A 21125-nucleotide genomic window follows, 5' to 3' on the forward strand; every position below is an offset into this window, starting at 1 on the left:
AGCAGTGACCAGCATGTTACACAGAATATAATCACCTTAAAATACACAATTCCAAAAATGTTTGGTATCACCAACAGATGATTTATAATGTGATTAAAATGTTTTAGAACTCTTTACATGCACTCTTTTGTGTCTCTCAAAACCTACCTTTTGCTCCAATGCATTTCAATTGGGGCCTGCCTCAGAGGCATATCTGGACACCAACAGTCCAGATATCTATACATTTTTTACCATAATTCCTCAAACACTACTAAACGGATTTACACTTAATCACAAAAAGCACACCTTCTGGGTAAACATCTAGCTTTCTGCTAAATTTGGTATAATTCTGTTTAGCTGTTTTAGCTGTAGTGCTGTCTAAAATAGACAGAAAATTGCTTTGTGAAATTGCCCCCCTTTCCTTTTCTCAACTCCAGCTTGACAGATCTCCTCAAAATGTTCAAGGAAGGAACTAGGGTGGATGAACCTTTGAAGAGGTGTCTAATGGCACCAAAGTTATTCATGGAGCAGCGAGTCCGGGATATTCGGGCTAAGATACCGATGTTTCAGCCTCTATCCCGGATTATGGTGAGATTGACACTGAAGATGCTGGGCCTCATGGCCTCCTGCATTTTGCTGGTGGATCATTCCAGATGGCAATGCGGGCTCTGCAGCAGGACCTGAAGTTCCAGTGGGCATAGCATCAGGGGAATCTTTCCGACTACATCCAGATTATGGAGGGAACTGCATAGCAACTGCAGTGGTGGGTGACGAACCAAGCTTGGGTCAGAGGCAGATCTCTCTCCCTTCCCCTACCAGATCTTACTGTAATGAAAGATGCATCACTCCTGGGATGGGGCGGCCATCTGGGAGAGGCGGAGATCAGAGGCGTCTGGGCTTCGGCCTCCTTATCAACCGCTTTGCGCTCCGGGCAATCCGCCTGGCACTGAAGTCATTCCTTAGCTCTCTCAAGGGGAAAGTGGTGCAGGTGTTCACAGACAACACCACCGCCGTGTGTTACTGGAGCATACAGGGAGGGTGGGATTGTGGGCTCTATGTCAAGAGCAGTGGTGGCTGGTGACATTTGACAGTGGTGAGGTGTAAAAGTTCAGGATTAGTGCCCTGTGGCGAGTGAGCGTAGCAAGCGAACCTGACCATCATGGGGGGGGGGGGGGGTTTCCCCAGGGAAATTTTTGAAAAAAGAGTGGGCAAATAGTGCATATCGAAGGAAATTAGAGGTTTCATATGATAATGATGTAGTTAGCTGCTTATTCAGCATAACCAAATAACTTTATAACAGACTTTGAGAGAACAATGTAGTGAATAGCTCAGTTTTCTTTATTTATGGATATAACTTTACAAATGAAATCTACTGAGGATTGAGAACTGTAGTTACAGTTTTGGTGTAAGGGCCATGAGTTTGACAAGTGCAGTTTACAAGCTGTCTTGTAAACGTTTTGGAAAAATCTGCAGTGAAATTAAATGGGTTGGCACATGGTTGCAAAACCAAGAGTGAAGATGAATGTACAGTTACTGATTGAAAGGTTGTGGATATCATGACCAGCTTTAGGACCAGTGTGGGTTTATACCCAATAATTTGTAACAAAACTATAGTCAAGGCCTTGGCTGTGAATGATGGACTTTAGTAACAATTTGTTCTAAAGTTCTGTTGTTAGTAGGGCCGTCCCCACTGTTATTTGTTAAATGTGTGTTTAATGCCTTACTTCTGTCCATGGGTTCTCGTTTGTGTATAATTGTAATGATTTTATGTATTACCACACACAATCAAATAGTATTATTATTACTTTCTATTCTGATTTTACGTAGCTTTCCATCTCACTGTCTGATGGTACCTCCCTCTCATTCCCTATATTCTGTTAAAGTTACCATATGACTCCATGTCATCAGGGGACCAACCACCAGTCAAAGATTTCCTTCAAGAGGCTATTGCATTCTGGGAGTTGTAGTCTTGATGCATATAAACAGGAAAAAGAGAATAGACTAACAAGCTTAAAAACAATGATTTGTAAAAGGAAAGTCGGTGTCCCCGAAGGCATGTAGTCTTCTGGTAAATACACTCTCTATGGGTTCCTCTTTCAGTTCCATTTAGTTAACTATACCCATCCTAACCAAACTACCTTTTCCAGACTCTACTTGCTAAGTAACAAAAAAGGTGACAGTAGAAAGTTCCAATTGTCCGAGGCAGCCTCTCGCTCTTTTCTCACATCTGCCTTCAATGCCCAATTTGTCTCGCACTTTCTTCATCCTCACTCACTCCATTACTTCCTTCTTCACTGAAGTTCGCCCTCAGTCCGTATCTCTCCTTATTCTTAAATCTCTCTTGTCATCACATCAGGGGAGCTAGGTCCTGAAACTGGCTCCAGATGACCCAGACAAATAAATACACATGCACAGTATGGTCTGTCGTGTTGACTGCAGGGGCCTACCTCTTTTCCTCCAAGTGGGAGAGGAGCCCCACAGCAATCTACACATCCAACTATAAAGACACTCCCCAACAGCCTGGCAAGGCTGTGGAAGTGCTTCCTACAGGCTGAGAGGCCCACAGCGACCACAACCTCGGTCTCTTTTGTCTGCCCTGCGCTGAGTACACGTTTTGTAGTCCAAGCATGCTGAAAAATGCAGACTGGAAGTTGTGGCCACCGGCCTTTCTTTTTACAGCTAGATCAGAGAAAGGATCCCAACACGAACTTCAAACAAGCAAAACGAATGACTGTCTGTGGGAGAGCCTATGATTTAAAATCACCAAACATTAAGCATATATAAATATTTGGGTTGCTAATTCTCTATCCCATTGTGGATGCTGAGGGCAGCCTCCACTCTCTATTTCTATGGCAGGACACCGACCTGAAATGTATTCTGCTAATTAAACACAATGGACTCCGGTCTGCGCCCCTGCACTGAGCGCTATTTTCCACTTTCTGTGAGCGCTGTGGCACTGAAAGCACTATTTGTCGGCAGGCGCTAAAACAGCAATGCTTTGTAACCCGAGAGCCAGAGGTGGAGACTGAACGTTATTAACACACACAGCAAGGGGTGCGGGTGAGTGGGTTAGGGAGTGACGCGATTTGGGAGGCAGGGGGAGGTGTTTAATTAAAATGAAGAAAAAAACGTACCTTCCCAAGTCCCGCAAAATCACGGCTCCTGGCTGGGTCTCGTTTTCCTGCTGAACAGGAAGCATGCAGTCTCCCTCCCCTAAGCCAATCACAATGCTGCAATGGCAGCATCGTGATTGGTAAGACGGCGCCCAGATGGGCACCTGTAGGGAGTACATTTTCTCTATGTAGGGTGCATGCAGCCTACATAGAGAAAAAGGGAGAGTGCACATGACTGGTTCGGTCGGCCCCTGGCGGCCCCAGGGGGCCAACAAAACAGTCAGCGCACACAGCATTGGGCAAGCCACTCCTCCCCGCCCACCTGCCCACCCCCATTCCTGCATACCTTTCTGCTTTCTCACAGTGCAAAAAGCAGAAACATAAAATTGTATTTAAAATGCAATTTTATGTTTCTGCTTCTCGCATTGTGAGAAAGCAGTAGGGTGACGCCCCTCCGCCCTGATGGAGGAGCCGCCCCTGGTCAAGAGGCTCTTCCTCTCTGGAAATGGCCGCTACATCAGGGCATGACCATGGTGGCTCAACACCTGCCAGGTTCTCTGAATGCCAGGGCGGACTAACTCCACTACCGGTGCCTGGTAGATCATAAATGGCGTCTTCACTCTGAGGTGTTGCAAGGTCTCTTTCTGCGGTGGAGAGAGCCTTGGTTAGATCTGTTAACCACCGAAGAGTTTGCGCAATGTCAGCAGTGCTGCACGTTGGAGTTTCCAAGGCCGCACTCACTCGGCAACGCTTTTCGTGGCGATTGGAATTGCGGCCTCCTGTATGCCTTTCCGACTGTACCACTTCTGCCCAGATTGCTGAAGAAGATCAAGCGTGACTGGGCCCAACTTATTCTTGTGGCTCCGTATTGGGCACGAAGAGACCGGTACCCAGAGTTCCTGAGCGTGGCCATCAATCCTCCACTCAGACTGCCTCTTCTGGAGGATCTTCTGTCGCAGCAGCAGGGGAGGGTTCTTCACCCGAACCTGTCCAGCCTCCACCTCCTTGCATGGACAATCAGCGACGACAGTTGACAGCATTTAACTGTACACCCACCCGAAGTCTGTAATGTCATCTTGGCAGCCAGGCGTCCCTCCACTAAAACAATATACACCTGTTGATGGAATAAGTTTGTGGCATAGTGCACAGCAAAGGCTGTGGATCCCCTTTCTGCTCCTCTTTCAGAGGTCCTTTTTGTACATGCTTTCTTTGGCCCAGCTCTGTGCACCCTTAAAGGCTATATTGTGGCCTTCTCTGCTTTACTTCCGCTACCAGATCAGCCGTCTTTGTTCAAGTCCCCTATTGTAAATAGATTCTTTAAGGACATTACCTCACCTCTTTCCTCCATCTCCTTTCGTAATGCCCCTGTGGGTCTTGAACCTTGTCTTAACTTATCTTGTGTGGTCCCCTCGAGCCTCTTCAAAACTGTCCTCTCAGGCTCCTCACATTCAAAACTGCCTTCCTGTTGCCATCACTTCTGCTCACAGGGTGAGTGAGCTTCAAGCTCTTTCCTCTAAGCCCCCTTTCTTCTCTGTGCAACCGGACAAAGTGGTCCTTCAAGCGAGACCCTCGTTCCTTTCAAAAGTGGTTACACCTTTTCACATTGGACAAACCATTACTTTGCCCACTTTTTCCCACCTTCGCACCCTTCCAAGGAGGAGGAGAGACTCCACTGTCTGGACCCTAAACATGCGCTGTCCTTCTACCTTGACTGCACAAAAGATTTCAGGCTGGATGAACACATTGTTGGCTTTGTAGGTGCCAAGAAAGGTCGGGCTGTTCAAAAGTGTACCATCTCTAGATGGGTTGTCCTTTGTATTAAATTCTGTTACGCCTTGGCAAAAAAGGAACCTCCAATGGGGCTCCTAGCTCATTCCACTAGAGCTATGGCAGCCACTTCTGCCCTTCACTTGGAGTTCCCATCATCCACATATGGCAGGCAGCTACGTGGGCATCTTTGCACACATCCTTGCACGCGTTCACCAGACATTACTGCCAGGACATCCAAGTCTGGAGGGACGGCTATTATGCCCGTTCTGTCCTCCAGGACTTTCTGGTGTGAACTTAGTTTGCAGTCCCTCCTCCAGGGTTGGTATTGCTGGAGTATCTTTTCTAAGGTAAGGAATCTATAACTAAATGTCTCTTTCAGATGAGCAAGTTACTTACCTTCGGTAACCATGTATCTGTAAGAAATATAGGTTAGTTATAGATTCCTTACTGGCCCACCCATCCTCCCCGCTTTGCAAACTGACATCTAGGGACAGGGACTCCCTTGCAGGGCCCTAGTTTTAGGCCACCAGTGGTCAGTGTCTTACACAGCTCTGCGCTTCTGGCATGGAAATTAGTGTCAAAACTGACATCAGCACGCAGAGGCGCCGTCTAAGTATGCACCGCAACATTATCCCGGCGACCACGACGACTGACGCTGCATCGACCGACGCCACCTACCGACATGCAGGGGTATTGCTAAGAAAAAATTTCTCCGGATCCAGTCTGACGCCTCGGGGTAATTCTAAGGTAAGGAATCTATAACTAACCTATGTCTCGTACAGATATATTGTTACCAAAGGTAAGTAACTTGTTCTTTTGGTAGTCCCACGGTACTAGCTGTGCCATAGCCTTATGCCGAGGTACCTCAAGGGATCCATGCTGAGTCGCATGGTACCAGAGAATTTTTTGTCCCAAAGATTTTATATACTGGATAGGGTTTACCAAAATAAGTGTAAACAGGGTGGAGTAACTGTATTAGCAATAATTAATCTGTGCCCATCTCCCAGCTACTACTTTTAAAGTAGGAAGAGATCAGTTTCAGAAGGATAACATCTCAAATCTATAACAGTAAATTGCAATAATGTTAAAGCAAAGTTATAACAAGTATTTTACCACTTCCATCTATAAAGGCTCATCTCTTTTTTTATTTTCATTATAAAAAGAAAAAATACCATTAAACAAATCGTTAAAAAAAAGTCTGCATTCTTATAAGAACACTATTGTACCCAAGTTCTGTGATTTTCGGGGGGATGATGGACCGATTCTTTGTTGCCCTCATTTTAGGACGGGGCAACCTTTTTCTCTTCTCTGACACCAGGGCATCGAAAGATCATAATATGTGGCCTGGTGGGAATACTAGGATCAGGTCACAGACCAAGTTTCATGGGGTTGTCTCCAGTTCATTTTTAGGTTAAGCCTGGTCAGCGCATGCGCTGCTCGGCGAGGCTTGCTTAATTGAGGTGGGGACTTGAAGCTCCACTCACTCTCTGCCCATGTTTTTCATTGGCTTCTGTCATTGTCCACTGTGAACTGTGGCTGTTCATTAGTCAAAAGGCTTAGTAGTCCCTCGTTTGCACCGCCTTGTCTCATTTTGTAACCTCCTATCATGTCACCCCCTGTTACGAGTATTGTTACTCAGTAGGCTTTAATTACAGCATACGAGCACTATTTTCTAAAATAGCTTTATCCTACCTGCTGTTGTAGGCAGGACATGCTCTCTCCCAACACTTTTTTTTAAAACCATTATAGCACACATTTGCAATGCAGTCAGTCTTTTGCGAACTTTTAAGCTATTGGCATTGTAAATGATAATGCCTTTTATTTATCTGTTTTAAAAAATAACACATAAATAAGACCTTGTCATTTACAATGCCAATAGCTTAAACTCTCGAAAATGCTAGACCTATTGGATTGCAAATGTTTGTTATGTTTGAGGTGGGGAAGGGAGCCTCGAGTTCCATTGTCTGCATTCTCAGACCTTTTGTCGCCATCCCATCATACAACTCACTCAATCCTCCTTTGCTTCTTATGTATGCACTTTCAGATGGATATTGAAATCCCTGGAATGAGAAGCTGATTTGTACTGAGGGTGACGCCAGCCCCAGATATGGCTATTAAATTGTAGAAATACTGACATTTTGCAGAGAAAAGTAACAATAGGCTTGTGTGTCTTAGCATCATATCTCCAAAGTCAGTCAAATTTAAATTTGCTCAAAGTGTCTTACAGTTGTGCTTCCGTTTGCTTTCCTCTACAGATGAATTTCGAAGGTGTTCTACTCAGATATTCTACCCCAGACATCTGTACTTGTAAATCACAGTAATACAAAAAGGTGCATTTGGAGTTTTCCAGAATGGAGTTTAACTTGTTCCCTATCAGGAATGTCCTTGCACTGAATAGCATTGTGTTGCGTAGTTATGGTCGTGCCCTTTCTTAAGTGCAAGATTTTCCTCCCTGCTACTCATTTAATTGGGTATATTGTTTATTCCCGTCCCTTTAGGTTCATGGCTTGAATGAACTCCTGGTTTGAGGGCATGTTTTTGTTCATGTTGTTTTTATTCGGCATGAGTCTTATCCTCATCAGTGTTTCGGTATTATGCATGATCCTAGTCAGCAGTGCTCTTCCACTACCATGGAAATAAAATGTCCCCATTTCTGGGGCAAAATATAATTTGGAAATACCGATACACTTGCATGAACGGATATTGCAGCAAGGAGGTTGTCGGGCCTCTTTGCGTTTGAAAACATCTCTACCACTTTCTCACCTTTGTGGGCCATCGCCACTGACCATACATAACTAAACAACAATAAAGAACGTGCTGAGTTAAAGCTCAGAACTGCATGCAAAAGGTGGCCCTTAGGAAGCTTTACCATGGCACACTACATGTAGAAGGCAGTATTATAATATGTAGGTTGGGGTCACAAATTAGTGAACGTGAGGATGGAGGTTTACATGAAATGCTAATGTATGAATTGGAATGTATATGAAGAGAAGCTTAGGATACAAGTTTGAGCAACATTGACTATCAATTTGATTTATAGTGATTTTAATGTCAGTGGGTCCTTCGTAAACGCTATTAAAAATACCAGGATACAAATAATTTTGTGGATATTCTGTAATTCAGGTCTCTTTTTGTTTTAGTGAGGACCCGCCTGCTGATCTAACTGGAAAAGTATACCAACTGGAAGTCATGTTGAAGCAGCTTCACACTGACCTGCAGAAAGTAAGTGAACCAGTGAAAAAGTGTTTTAACATTCCCTCCTAACCAGTCCACCCGCACTACTCCCCTACTGGCACGCTCTGAAGTAAACAAACTCTAACACATAAAGTTGTGCAAAATGGACAATGCATAAGTAAATGTGAGGGAATCTACTCTTTTATTTTGCTTAGAGTATGTCTTACTGACTTGGGTTATTTGGGCAAGATGTTTTACCGTTTTGATATTTTAGCCATAGCTAATTTGTTTGATCTGTTGTGATGTTCAATGCATAAAGGTCAAATTTCATACCACAGGCACTTCATTTGCATTTTTTCTAGCTCAGTATATATACGATCTCCTGATTAATATTGGAGTGTAAGCCTTTTGACCCATGCTGCCTTTTTCACTGGAATGTTTTCCAGCCTTACATGTTTTTCTGCAGTTACTGGCAAAGGAGTTAGTCGTGAGAATGCTTTGCTCAGTCCAGCCCGAGATAAGCCAGCTCTCCTTAGTGTGCAGGGAACTTCTTTGCTGCTGTGGTGCTGTAATGCTTAAGGCTATATTTTTTCCTGTCCCTCCCAGGCTCTGGGACACAGTCTCTCCACGAATGCCTTCCTTCGACTTGTCCTCATCCTCCATTCCTATGCTATCCTAGGGCGATTTGGAGCGCCCAGTAAATCATGTCCTTTTAGTGTTGTTTCCTCACTTCCAGGAAAGGCATAACCTCCTTCCCAGGTAGGTCTCTAACCTCATCCGGACAAACCTCTTGATGCCCTAGGAGTCTACTTCTCCATGTGAGGATAGCTATTATCCCATGCTCCACCACTCTTAAGAACTCCACCAAGGAGGAGAGACCTACAGATCTTCCATTGTAATCTTTAAGTGTTGCTCTGCAGCTCCAGAGGTAAACCCAGTGACAGAGCCAACACCATTTGTTCCTAAAAGTTACATTAAGGAAAATTGCAATATTACACACAGCAGTTTAACCTCTATTACTTGTGGAATACTATGATTTACTTAACCCATTTCTGCATTTGCTGCCTAGAGCTGCAAAACAGTGTTTGGCGTTTCTTTTACTGCACTGAGTTACATGTCATTTTGTCATGCAGGGCGATGCAGAATGTGTTTCAGAATGTTCAGCTAAACTTCACTGAGTTTCATTGTCCGCCTTTTTTGCAACCAGATTTGATCAGTTCGATCATGCAGGAATGTGATGTGTGCTTGCTTTCTTCACACTTGATGTAGCATAATTCTGGTCTCGGATGTCCGCAGGCGTTTCCTGAAATCAGCCCTTTGTTATCCATTGGAATTCATTTGAGCAAAGCATCTTGCTGCAGCAATTGTACAGACCTAATCAGAAAGAAGGTTTGGCTTGTGCTGATGCTTACTGTGTATTACCTTTACTTCATGGAGTTGCTATGGTATAATGAATAACAGAGTATGGTACTATCTGGAGGTGACAGTCTCTGATGAAACTGCTGATAGTTCTGTGGGGCCTTAGAGCTAGATTTGGTTGGTATCACTGTTGCCCTGTTTGTTTGCTAGCTCAAACCAAAGTAAAAACAAAAGAAGCCACTTCTGGTACATGTATGAACATAGAGCAATATATTAACAGTATTATCTCCATGTCTTACTGTCATCTCAAATTACTAAGAAAAACAAGCGTACTGCTCTAAAACGAGAGGAGGCAGTGAAACCTACTGTAAAGGAAAGGTTGAAGAAGGTATCTGCCTTCTGGCTCGTATATCTCAATATTCCGCCAGGGACTGTAATACATCTGCACTTGAGACTGATACAGGGACCCATGTTTGGAAGATTCCATAATATCTGAAAAAACACTTTATTACATAAGTTACTGTCAATATCAGAAACAAGTGGGTGGAAGATGTTTACCCACTATTGTGTGCACTTTATGGAACTCATTACTTGCTTACTTTCTCTCAGGAAGGTTTGGAAATCTCTTTTCATAGGTGGCACTACTGTGACAGAAGTGCTAGTTGCCTTCAGAGATGAACTGCTGCAATGTTCGACCTACTTAAATCCTATGGCATAGTTTGCGTGTTGTGGCATTGTTACTTGTCTCATACTGTTTAACCACTTTACATGACCTTTCACTGTTAAATTTATAAGTAATGGCAGAGAAAATCAGGTTTGAGAAGGATGGAGGTTAGGAAGGGTCAACGGTTCTTATATTTACTTAATTAATTGGCTGGAGGTTTGTTATCACTATGCCACCAAGCTGTATTAAGATAGGTCCATATAAGACCAGTGAAGTGAATAAGGACTCCTTTAATCCCCAGGAGATATCAGATTGTACTGGAGAAGCACCTCTAATCGAAGAATGTATTAGTCCAGTTAGCTATAAATATAGCAGTCTTCAAAATATTGCTGATTTTGCACGCATTAGGTTCCTGGCGACTGACCACACTCTTACAGTATGGGGGCTTCCCAATTCAAGTTTTTTGGGTTTTTTTGTGGTGAAATTTTTTATTAGCATTTCAGAACCATTAAACAAAACAAGAAAACTCAAATACAAGTAATAAGGGTAAGGATCATATGATATAAATTAAAAAGTAAATCTATATATAGAACAATATTTAATATTATGCCATCTAGGACAATAAAAATATATATACAATATATGAAGAAAAGATTGAAAAAGCATATAAAATTAAGTGTCAAAAACTAAATAACAAATACAAACATGTTAAGAAAGTAGAAAAGGATTCCATATCTGTGAAAATAACTCTAGTTGATCTTGAATATTATATATGTAATCCTTTCATGCGAAGCATTTTGAATCATAGCAGATAACCAGGACTCTTGAGATGGTGGAGTGGAAGATTTCCATTGTCTTAATATACAGATTTTAGCAGTTGCAAGCGCGGTATGTAGGAAACGAGATTGTGGTTTAGAGTGGGAATATTTCTGAAATCATGTAATATAATATTAGCCGTGGAAAGGGGTAAATGCAGTGAAATAGACTTATGTATGGTCTTACCTATGTAAAACCAATAATCTTCAACCAATGGACACGTGCAAAGAATATGAACAATATCACATCCAGAAGCATTACATCTCCAACAATTGGAATGCGGTAACAAGCCTGCCTTAAGTAATCTAACCGGAGACCAATACCAGTCATGTAGAATTTTGAATAAGCAAAACTTTAAACGAGCTTCTCGAGTTTCTTATCCAAACCATCTAGTATATTCATCTATTCCATATCTGAAAAAGAAGTCTGTAAACGTGTTTGCCATTTATTACAGTTTGCCTATGCACACTTTAGAAGAATTCATTTACAGTCGTGTATAGTATGACACACAATATAACAGGAAAAGGGCCAAAGTCAGCAGAATAACACGCCAAATCATTAACGTAAAGGTGCTTTATGAAGGTTTGATAGTTCCACAACCAGCCGACACGTGTTTCGTTGCATGGGAACAGTGTCTTTGCGACTCTTCAGGACTGTAATAATGGTATATTCAGCAAAAGGTCGCTCTACCGGTGATACTTCCGACCCGGCAGGACATGTTTGCCATTTATGTCAGAGAGCGCAGGATAATGGGTGTGAAAATAATTGAGATGCAATTGTTTTGTAGAGACCTGAAATGACACCTTTCTGTTTGCCCCAAATTTGTAAATAAAACAGTATTGATGATATAGATAATGACCAAGGTGTGGAACCAAGAGCTTTGAGAAGAGATTATCTAACTTGATTGTATTTGGCAGGCTGCATCGGGGGTACGTTGAATTAATCCATTAACTGTGATAGTGGTTTAAGATCCCCGTCATGGAGTATTTGGTCTAGTGTGAGAATGCCTGCCGATTTCCATTGAGGCCATAGAAAGATTCTACCTTTAATGCGCATTCTGGAGTTGTTCCATATAGGAGCCTTTACATGTAATCAAGAATTCATGCCCAAGATACGATGCCCTCTTTGCCATATCTTACGCATTGCAGACAATAGGGGATTGCATGGATCTATTCGGCTTGAACCAGATCCATGTAAAACTGCAAGATCATTTGTTGCAGAGAGAAGATGATGCTCAACATGGACCCAATGTGGTGTATTTAAATTATCTTGGAGCATGTATGAGAGCTGAGATAAATGCAAGGCAATGGTATAATGTTCAATGGAGGGAAGACTGAGACCACCATAGGATTGATGAGCATTTAATTTATGTTTAGCCAGGCGAGGTTTAATAGAACCTCATATGAAAGATTTAATTTTGGAATCTAGAAGGCGCAATGTAGATAAGGGAACATTAAGAGGAAGCATACCAAGAATATAAAGAAAACGCAGTAACGTAACCATCTTCACTGTTTGAACTCTGCCCCATAAAGACAGACCCAGCTCTTTCCATTTATCCAAATCTTGTTGCATCTGAATGATTAAAGGCCCTAAATTATCTGATACCATGGCGTCCAATCCCTCATTTACCAAGATACCTAAATATTTTAACTGAGAAGGTTGCCAATGAAATGGATATCCTGTATCACATCCCTTGAAGTGCCATCTGAGATGGGAAGTGCTTCACTCTTATCCCAATTTATTTTATACCTAGAAAAAGAAGAACATTCCTCTATAATTTGAAGTAATGATGGTAAAGATCTGTTTAAATCAGTAATTGTGAGCAGTATATCATCTGCATATAGATAACGTTTAGATTCACCCACCGGTAAGGAAATACCAACCACACCGAATAGCGGCCGCTAAAGGTTCAATGGCTAATAAAAATAAAAGCGGGGAGAGGGGGCATCCCTGTCGGGTGCCTTGCTGTATAGTAAAAGTATCAGAAGTAAATCCTCCACAATTGATCAGTGCAGTGGGTTGTTCATATAACAATTTAATCTTTCCCCAATTCAAGTTTAATAGTTTGAGCGGCTTCTGTTCTGTCTTGACATTCAGCTTCCTTACAGTCATGTCATGGTAACTTAAGACTTTTCTAGAACTAGAGACCCTTCCCTCAAGAGTGATGGCACTGTGGTGTTTCTCCTTTGCCCTAATCCCCCTTTCCATCATTACTCAGGGATTCTAAGGAGATAAGGTGAATTGATATGCTGGCCTCATACATTAGTATATACCTAGAGTTTGAAAAGTTGCAGCAGGTGTGTAAAGTTGATGTTACAGATTAACAAACATGATTGAAACATTACCTACTTTATGCAATGTTGAAGTAATGGATACTTTTGTCTCAGTGTTGAGTCTTTATCACCTTTTACCCTCACAGTCCTCAGGTCTTCCTATACCTGCTGGCCCTGGAACTTAAGGCGTAGGCTGTGGAAGATCTAGTAAAGTCCTAGAGAGTTGCCTCTGCTGGTCCCTAAAAATCAGATTAGTATTTATTGCATTCCTGCCTCTAGTACATCAGCGATCAGCAGAGCATTCTTATTGCTTCTCATAAACCAGTTGGCCCTTACTGTTATCCCAGCTCCAGCACAGAGTAATGTGGCAAAGTTTATTTCCAGCTCTTTGCAGATACTCTTGGGGTCCCATGTTTGTAATGGGTTATTGTGTCTGCTTTTATTTCTTTGAGCAGCCTCAGATTGGTTTGTGTCTTTTGTAGCTTGGTCACTATCATCTCTTCATCTGTCATGCCTACACTGGGTATTTGGAGAACTCACCTACTGCAACACGCTAATGTTGCCCAAGGGACAGGTTGGAGTTCCTATTCAGCTTTCTCTGAGCTAAAATAATGTGCCTGTCCTGAAATAATTGACGCAGAACTTTCACACTAACTTATTTCTTGACATAACGTGCATCAAATACATTTTGCAAAATGGCTTTTTTGGGGGGTTTTCAAGTTTGTCATTGTGTCTGTTTCTAGTTTCCCTACTCTCGATTTCCTCCCTCCAATGTCATCATTTACAGTATATAGAAAGAATGATCTACCATTTTTTGAGCAAATGGCTTTGTGTAGAAATAAAAGGGGGGCTTGATTAATGTGCTAGCATTCTCAGAGTTGTACACAGTTTGCCCCCAGTCTTGCAGTCTTCAGCTAAATGCTTTGGAGACTCCGGCTGTTTTGCAGTGCAGTACATTTGTTATAGATAAGGTGTCTATTGATAGGTTTGTTGTGTATGAAACTAAAGGATTCTAGGCTTAATTTTGGAAATTTACAATTTCTTTGGTGGAGTGTGAGACCCGTCTTTCAGTCACTCCTAAAACTTTATTTATTCTCGGCGTTGCCTTTCTGCTATGGTATAAATAATATTAATAATAATAATCTTTATTAGGCATATAAAAATATGACCATAAAAAAAACAATCTAAAATACACATACATCATATGTAAACATTTTCATAAAACAACCAAGTATGCCAATTACAAATAAAATTAAAAAATGAAAAATAAGAATGCTGTCGTTTATATTGAGTACTCTTGGCTTGTCAGCCTGCATCTGCCAAACTGGATTTTGTTACAAGCCATCCACCAACTGCAACCCAAAATGCAAGTGCCTTGCCATCTCAGAAGCATTGGTAATGCCTTTAATTAGAAGCCAAAATGTGATGGCAGTAGGTTGTGTTGGTTAAGTATGTTTAGTTTTGGAAAACACTGAGTATACATAACAGATGTGCGATGGCAGTGAAGAACTGCTCTCCTTAGATCTCTTTAGTAGGACGAAGGAAGCACACTGCTGTAAAATTAGGATTATTCCCTTATTGTGCAGTTGGTGATTGTCAGTAACCCATAACTAAGGAAATATCCACCTTAATAGGAAAAGCCATTGCTCTTATTTCAACATGTATCGTGACTACTTGTTCATCATAAGAAGAAACAGCAGTTCAGATTTGGAGTATTTGTAATGCTACTTCAATTTTATTGGGTCAAGTAGCACCCCAAAGCACCCAGATTCATGCCAGGGGTCGTCAACCCAATTACAGATTTAATAATACTGGGAAGTGGGGGAGGGGGTTTAGAGTTTATTGATAAATTACTTGGTTACTTAAAACCATTGCAATAAAACTGTAATTTTAAAATACAGATTTTCATGTTCCATAAATACACCGTGTTATTCCCTAATTTAAAAACATGCATGTGCAAGAGTAAGATTGTAGTGTAGTCCCTATATTCCCAATAGGCTCTGCGCATTGGAATAATATATACTGTAGTTTAGACGTAGGACTGAGGTCGACTAGGTCTCTACCGAATATATTAAGCTTAATGAGTGCCTGCTAGCTCAGAGGTCACTAGAAACGTTCTCGAATAAACAAGAAGGGATTGGTTTCTGACAACCGCATAAACATGACAACTTTGTTTCCCAAGAATAAGAAATCGATCTCTAGAGTCGCGGAAACAATAGATAGCTATTTTACTCAGTCAATCGTGCATGCTTCGTTTCACCAGAGGTGCTGAGAAAATAGAGAGACGGGCGTTTTCAATAAAAGTATTTATTGAACAGTCTTCTTTCTCAAGCATAAGAAATGTACTGCTACAATAGAAATACTGGTTATAAAGTACAAGGCATATAATACAAACAGTATTATAAAGTAGTACTGTAAAAGCATGATCTGGTTTCTAAGCCATAAATTGCCTAAAACGTTTGAAATACATACAGTGATAAAATTGCTTTTATTCTTTATCTGTTTCTAATATGTTGGTAGTTCCTCTGGTAGTATCAAGCAGACTGAAGTTTTAAAGGTACACCTTAATGGAAGAGCCCATGCGCAGACAAAGTTGTAGATCTTAGTTGGTTTTTCTGTCAGTCTCTGGTTATGTTTGAGCTAACGAAGCTGGTGAGGGACTACACATTTACACATGCTTTTATATTAATTTTCTACTGGTATTTTCTGACGTTCAATCATGCTTTTCAAGTGTGGTGAGTACCACCCTGCTTGGCCCATTACTGCTAGTAACATTTTGAAGACCTCAGTTTCTCTGCCACTGGATTTGCAATAGCAGACTTCTGCTTCCATTCAGCACTCCTGCTTCAACTTTGGTCTAGCGCATGGGTACTCACAAACTTTCTCTCGGGGGCCAAAATTACAATGTGGTTTGTGGCCGAGGGCCGTACTGGTGGGGGTGGAGTCAGTGGGGGAGTGGGGCGGGTCTAGTGCAATATAAAAACTGTGACCATGAGGTTGAACACAGGTCTCTGCAGCGGACGCCTTCGTCCACTGAGCCACCTGACCCGGCGCGCACACACATACACACACACATACACCTCTCTCTCACCCGCTGTCACCCTCACTCTGACCGCTTTCTCTCCCTGTCTCACTCCCTCTCTCTTTCTCTCCCTTACACCCTCTGTCACCCTCACTCTGACTTTCTCCCTCCCTCCCTCTGTCTCCCTTCCTCTGTTGGCCTCCCTCCCTCTCTTTATCTCCCTCTGTCTGTCACCCTCTTTCAACCTCTCTCTGTCTCCCTCCCTGTCTCCCTCTCCCTGTCTCCCTCTCTCTGTCTCCTTCCCTCTCTATATCTCCTTCCCTCTCTCTGTCTCCTTCCCTCTCTGTCTTCTTACCTCTGTCTCCTTCCCCCTGTCTCCTTCCCCCTGTCTCCTTCCCTCTGTCTCCTTCCCTCTGTCTCCCTTCCTCTGTCTCCCTCTGTCTCCCTCCCTCTGTCTCCCTCCCTCTGTCTCCCTCCCTCTGTCTCCCTCCCTCTCTCCCTCCCTCTGTCTCCCTCCCTCTGTCTCCCTACCTCTGTCTCCCTCTCTGTCTCCCTCTCTCTGTCTCTGTCTCTCTCCCTTTCTGTCTCCCTCCCCTTCTGTCTCCCTCTCTCTGTCTCCCTCTCTCTGTCTGTCTCTCTCCCTTTCTGTCTCTCTCCCTTTCTGTCTCCCTCCCCTTCTGTTTCCCTCCCTCTGTTTCCCTCCCTCTGTTTCCCTCCCTCTGTTTCCCTCCCTCTGTTTCCCTCCCCCTGGCTCCCTCTCTCTGTCTCCCTCCCTTTCTGTCTCCCTCCCTTTCTGTCTCCCTCCCTGTCTCCCTCCCTTTCTGTCTCCCTCCCTTTCTGTCTCCCTCCCTTTCTGTCTCCCTCCCTTTCTGTCTCCCTCCCTTTCTGTCTCCCTCCCCCTCTCTCCCTCCCTCTGTCTCCCCCTCCCTCTGTCTCCCCCTCCCTCCCTCTGTCTCCCACTCCCTCCCTCTGTCTCCCACTCCCTCTGTCTGTCTCCCTCCGCCTCCCTCCCGCTCTGTCTCCCTCCCTCTCTGTCTCCATTTATAGACTTCTGACTAGTACACCTTTATGTAAAGACAGTACACTTCTAAATGATAGCCCTTCAGGAAGTGATCCTGTATTGAAGAAGATAGGAGAGGGACTTCACGACCACTACTGATTTAAATGATGCATATTTTCACATTGCAGTGCATTCATTTCTCAGTTTTATCTTCTTTTGTGGCAAGCGAACACATTCCCAATTTAGTCTTTCGTTGCGGAAAAATTGCTTGGCAGTGGTTGCGGCACATTTACTCATGAATATCATAAGTCCATAATTAGATGGCTGGTGTAGGAGAGCACAGCTCAAAATGCCATTTCTCCTGGCTCTGGAAGATTTGAGGTATCGCCTTACTTTCTTTCGGATAGTGTTGAGATTTGAGGACCTCTCCTTATTGTGACTTGCCTCCTTCAGTGTTTATCGTCTGCCCGGTCCAGCCTGTCCGCTTTGAATACACGTGTGGTGGGAATGCCCAGTGGGCAGGGGGGGGGGTAAGACTGAGCCCCTGGGGCTGCGTCCATTCCATGCGCATCTTGGGTACAATTAAGAAGAAACCCTTGTATGAACCAGCTGAGCTCTGCCCGGTTCCTCTACCCGTGCTCTTCCTTTGGAGTTCAGCAGACCAGCTATTTCTAATATCGATTTGCAGTGTTTTGAGGTGACTTTTCAATAAAGGGGCTTTACAAAAAAACATATTTTTTCTAAGGTGTGCGTCTTTCTCAAACAAGGAATATTTTAGTAAGAAAACCGGGTTGTTTCTGCTTTACTACGTGCCACAGCCTCTAACAGTGAGTAAAGTAAGACACTTAATAGTAATGTTGGTGGCATGCATCGCATTGGCTCTAAATGCTAATTTTCAAAAGAATTCCTTGCTGGAATCATTGGCACAGCAGAGGTTAGAACCAACTGGAATCTAGAAAGACCTAGTGTTATTTCATTCATTCAGCACGCCTGGTCACCTGTCAGGCATTTAACACATGCACCGAGAGTATTTCCTCACTCAGTGCCAGACAGGGCTGTTCCTCAGCAGTCATATGGCAGAGAATAAAAGAAATCTCTTAAGCACTGACACAACAAACTACTTTTTGACCCCTAATCACATTGAGCAATAATGTGCTTTAAATAAACTTCGCACAAACGCGGCCAGCGCTGCTGGGCAGTTTTGCAGACCCACATTCACTAGTAACTCTGTCTCCCTCCCTCCCTCCCTCCCTCCGACTCTCTCTCCCATCCTCCCCCCTCCCTTTCACTTTGACTCCCTCCCTCTGTCACCTCACCTGGCGTGTGTGTGTGTCAGCCGGGGCTGAGGCAGCTTGCCGGCCGGCCGCATCGAGTACTTCACAGGTCATTAAAAGACCGTTTACTTGCAAATGAGGCTTTGTCATAATTCGCCTCTTCTAAGCGCCCCTGCATCACTCTGGCCTCTGCTGGAATTGCCCGGCACCCATAGAGCGCTGCTGCAACCTCACTGTTTGCGGACACTCTTAAATTTTTTTTTTTTTTAAAACACTGGTAGTATGTCGGAAAGGTCGGCGGGCCGCCAAGGAAGGCTTGTCGGGCCGCTGCTGGCCCGCGGGCCGTACTTTGAGTACCCCTGGTCTAGCGTATCATGTCCATTTTGCAGGTCCCAGTATTGTGCATGCCTTGGCTTAATGCTTGTTCTTGCCGTACAGCCAGTGTCTGCATCCTCTTAAATCTGTACAACCGGACCTGCAACTATGCACATCCTTAGCTTAGATCTCTTCGTCATGATGTGGGGCAGCAGAAATATGGGACATCTAAAATATTGTGTATGGTGTCTTCATTGATGTGACCATAGAGTACTAATTAACCTCCATTACCACACAAATGGTGGGAGAACAAACAGATGGATTTATCATAAGAACAGGTCTTCCCATAAAAAACCCCAAATTCTAGCAGTTAGTGAAATCAGATGTATTCATGAAGAATGGTAAAGAGTAGCACTAGTAAACAGTACAAACTCACTTATGCTTGGAATTTTAGATGTATGAATCTATATTAATAAAAAACTCTGCTTTCTTTAGGAGAAACTGGACAAAGAAGCACTCCAAGCAGAAGTGGCAAACCTTAGACACAATAATCAGCGCCTGCAGGTGGAGTCGCACAGTGCCAGTGAGCAGCTACGCAAATTTGCTGAAATCTTTTCAAGTGCCGTAGAAAAGTAGGAACTGTTAACGAAGTTTCAGCAGATGCCTTTTTGGGCCTTGGATTCTTGCATTTGAAAGCACCCGTCGGTCCACTGTGTTTTTGAACTGTAGTCTTGTTGTCCACTACAGTTTTATTTATTTTTCTTCTAAGAAGGGTGGGACTATGGTACACCACTGATTTGTCAGTGATCCAAGAAAGACAGGCAGCAGACTGAAGAAACTGGTGCTGGGATGGTGGGCCACCGCAAAATGGCTCTCATGGCTGGAATGCACTTTGGATCAGCGTCTGTTTGAAAAATTGATTGAAGTGAGTAGGAAGCTACTTCATGCCCAGACCTCGCATCAGCACTCTTCTCAGATAACCATTTGGAATTTCAGATCCATTAAGTTTAAACTGCTTCCAGTAACATGACTTGCACCCAGATGAGTGAGTTACCACCGGGCTAAGAATGCTATTTATTTATCAAGGGACACATTGGTGGCATTCATATGTTTATTCCTGGTTTATACAATGATGCAATGTGTGTATTTTCCAGTTTCATAATCAATTTATAGGTTTGTTTTGTACATTGTTACCTTAATTAATATCTGCTCATTGAGTGAAATTCAGATATTTGGTGCCCAATTTAAAGTTTTTGCAAAATGTGTAAAATAGAAGATCGTCTGGTGAGTCAAAAAAACGTCAGTACGTTTATTTTTGGGTCTGGCTGCGTAGGACCAAAGTGAATTATTTTCATTTACCAATTCATCTTCAGAGGCAAAGAGATCTATATTTGTGAGTGTAGTTATATATATTTAATTGCAAAGATTAATAGCATTAAAGCTTCATGAAACTATTTTATTATAACATACATTGGCTCTCTTCTAAGAGTACATATGCACTAAAACTTGAAACCTGCATTTTCTGGCGAGTTCAGACAGACATTTCATCTTTTTACATAAAGTGATATCAAGGGACAGCTTGTACCATGTTGGTCTATCATTTAATACACTGTTGGATTCTTCACTGGTCCAAAGAAGTCATTAAAGGTACACATAGCTAAAAAAAAAAAATAATTGTAGCACCGATTACAACTTTGTTTTTTTCTCGGTTCAAAGAAAGACAAACATTGAAGTTATTTGAGTGTGGACAGAACACATTTTCAAAGCAGCAATTGCAAAATCAACTCCCTATCCGCCTTATCCTCCATTTTTAATTTTTGCTATCATGTGTTCATGATTCTCATAGTCATGGACCTTCGTTTTACAGGTTCAGCTGTGAAATTTCAGTGATAAATGTATATCCCTTATGTAATTGTTTGTTTAAGATGAGTGCATTGCAGAACTTTACTTCTTTAAAAATACAGCAGTAATCTGAGAGACTTACACAATTTGTCTCATTGGATCATTTTCACGAAAGCTAAATTATTTTCTGAATTCAATATAGAAAGTCACTCTTTAGGTTTGAATGTTTAAATGTAAATGTTCTTTATAAACAAAATGCTATATTTATATCAGCAGTTCTTTTTCTAATATTTTCTTTGACATTTCCGGGCAAAAACTGTTGTCTGAGCATTTTCAGATATGGTACAAAGAAGCACTGATTAAGTCTTCAAATGCATATTTTTATCTAGTTTTTGTTAAGAGCTAAATCTTTTGAGAGGGAAGATACATGGTCCTAATAATTGTGCCAGTAATATTTAGAAGCAATTCCTAGGGAAATGTATTTCACTTAACTTGGTAATAACTTTCTCTCTCTTCCAAATCTT

The 21125-nt window shown here is 42.5% G+C and overlaps 1 protein-coding gene across 3 annotated transcripts in view; it reads left to right on the forward strand.

The window, feature by feature from the left end:
* Positions 1–20430, forward strand: part of SIPA1L3 (signal induced proliferation associated 1 like 3) — a 714921-nt gene extending 694491 nt beyond the window's left edge. For all 3 annotated transcript variants that reach the window (XM_086938267.1, XM_086938268.1, XM_086938269.1), the window contains exons 21-22: positions 8003–8084; positions 19255–20430. In XM_086938267.1, the coding sequence (XP_086794393.1) occupies positions 8003–8084; positions 19255–19395 (223 nt within the window). In that variant the 3' untranslated portion in view covers positions 19396–20430. The remainder of the gene's footprint in view (positions 1–8002; positions 8085–19254) is intronic.
* The last annotated feature ends 695 nt before the right edge of the window (positions 20431–21125 follow it).

The sequence above is a fragment of the Lissotriton vulgaris genome, chromosome 9, assembly GCF_964263255.1.
Source record: "Lissotriton vulgaris chromosome 9, aLisVul1.2, whole genome shotgun sequence".
Taxonomy (NCBI): Eukaryota; Metazoa; Chordata; class Amphibia; order Caudata; family Salamandridae; genus Lissotriton; species Lissotriton vulgaris.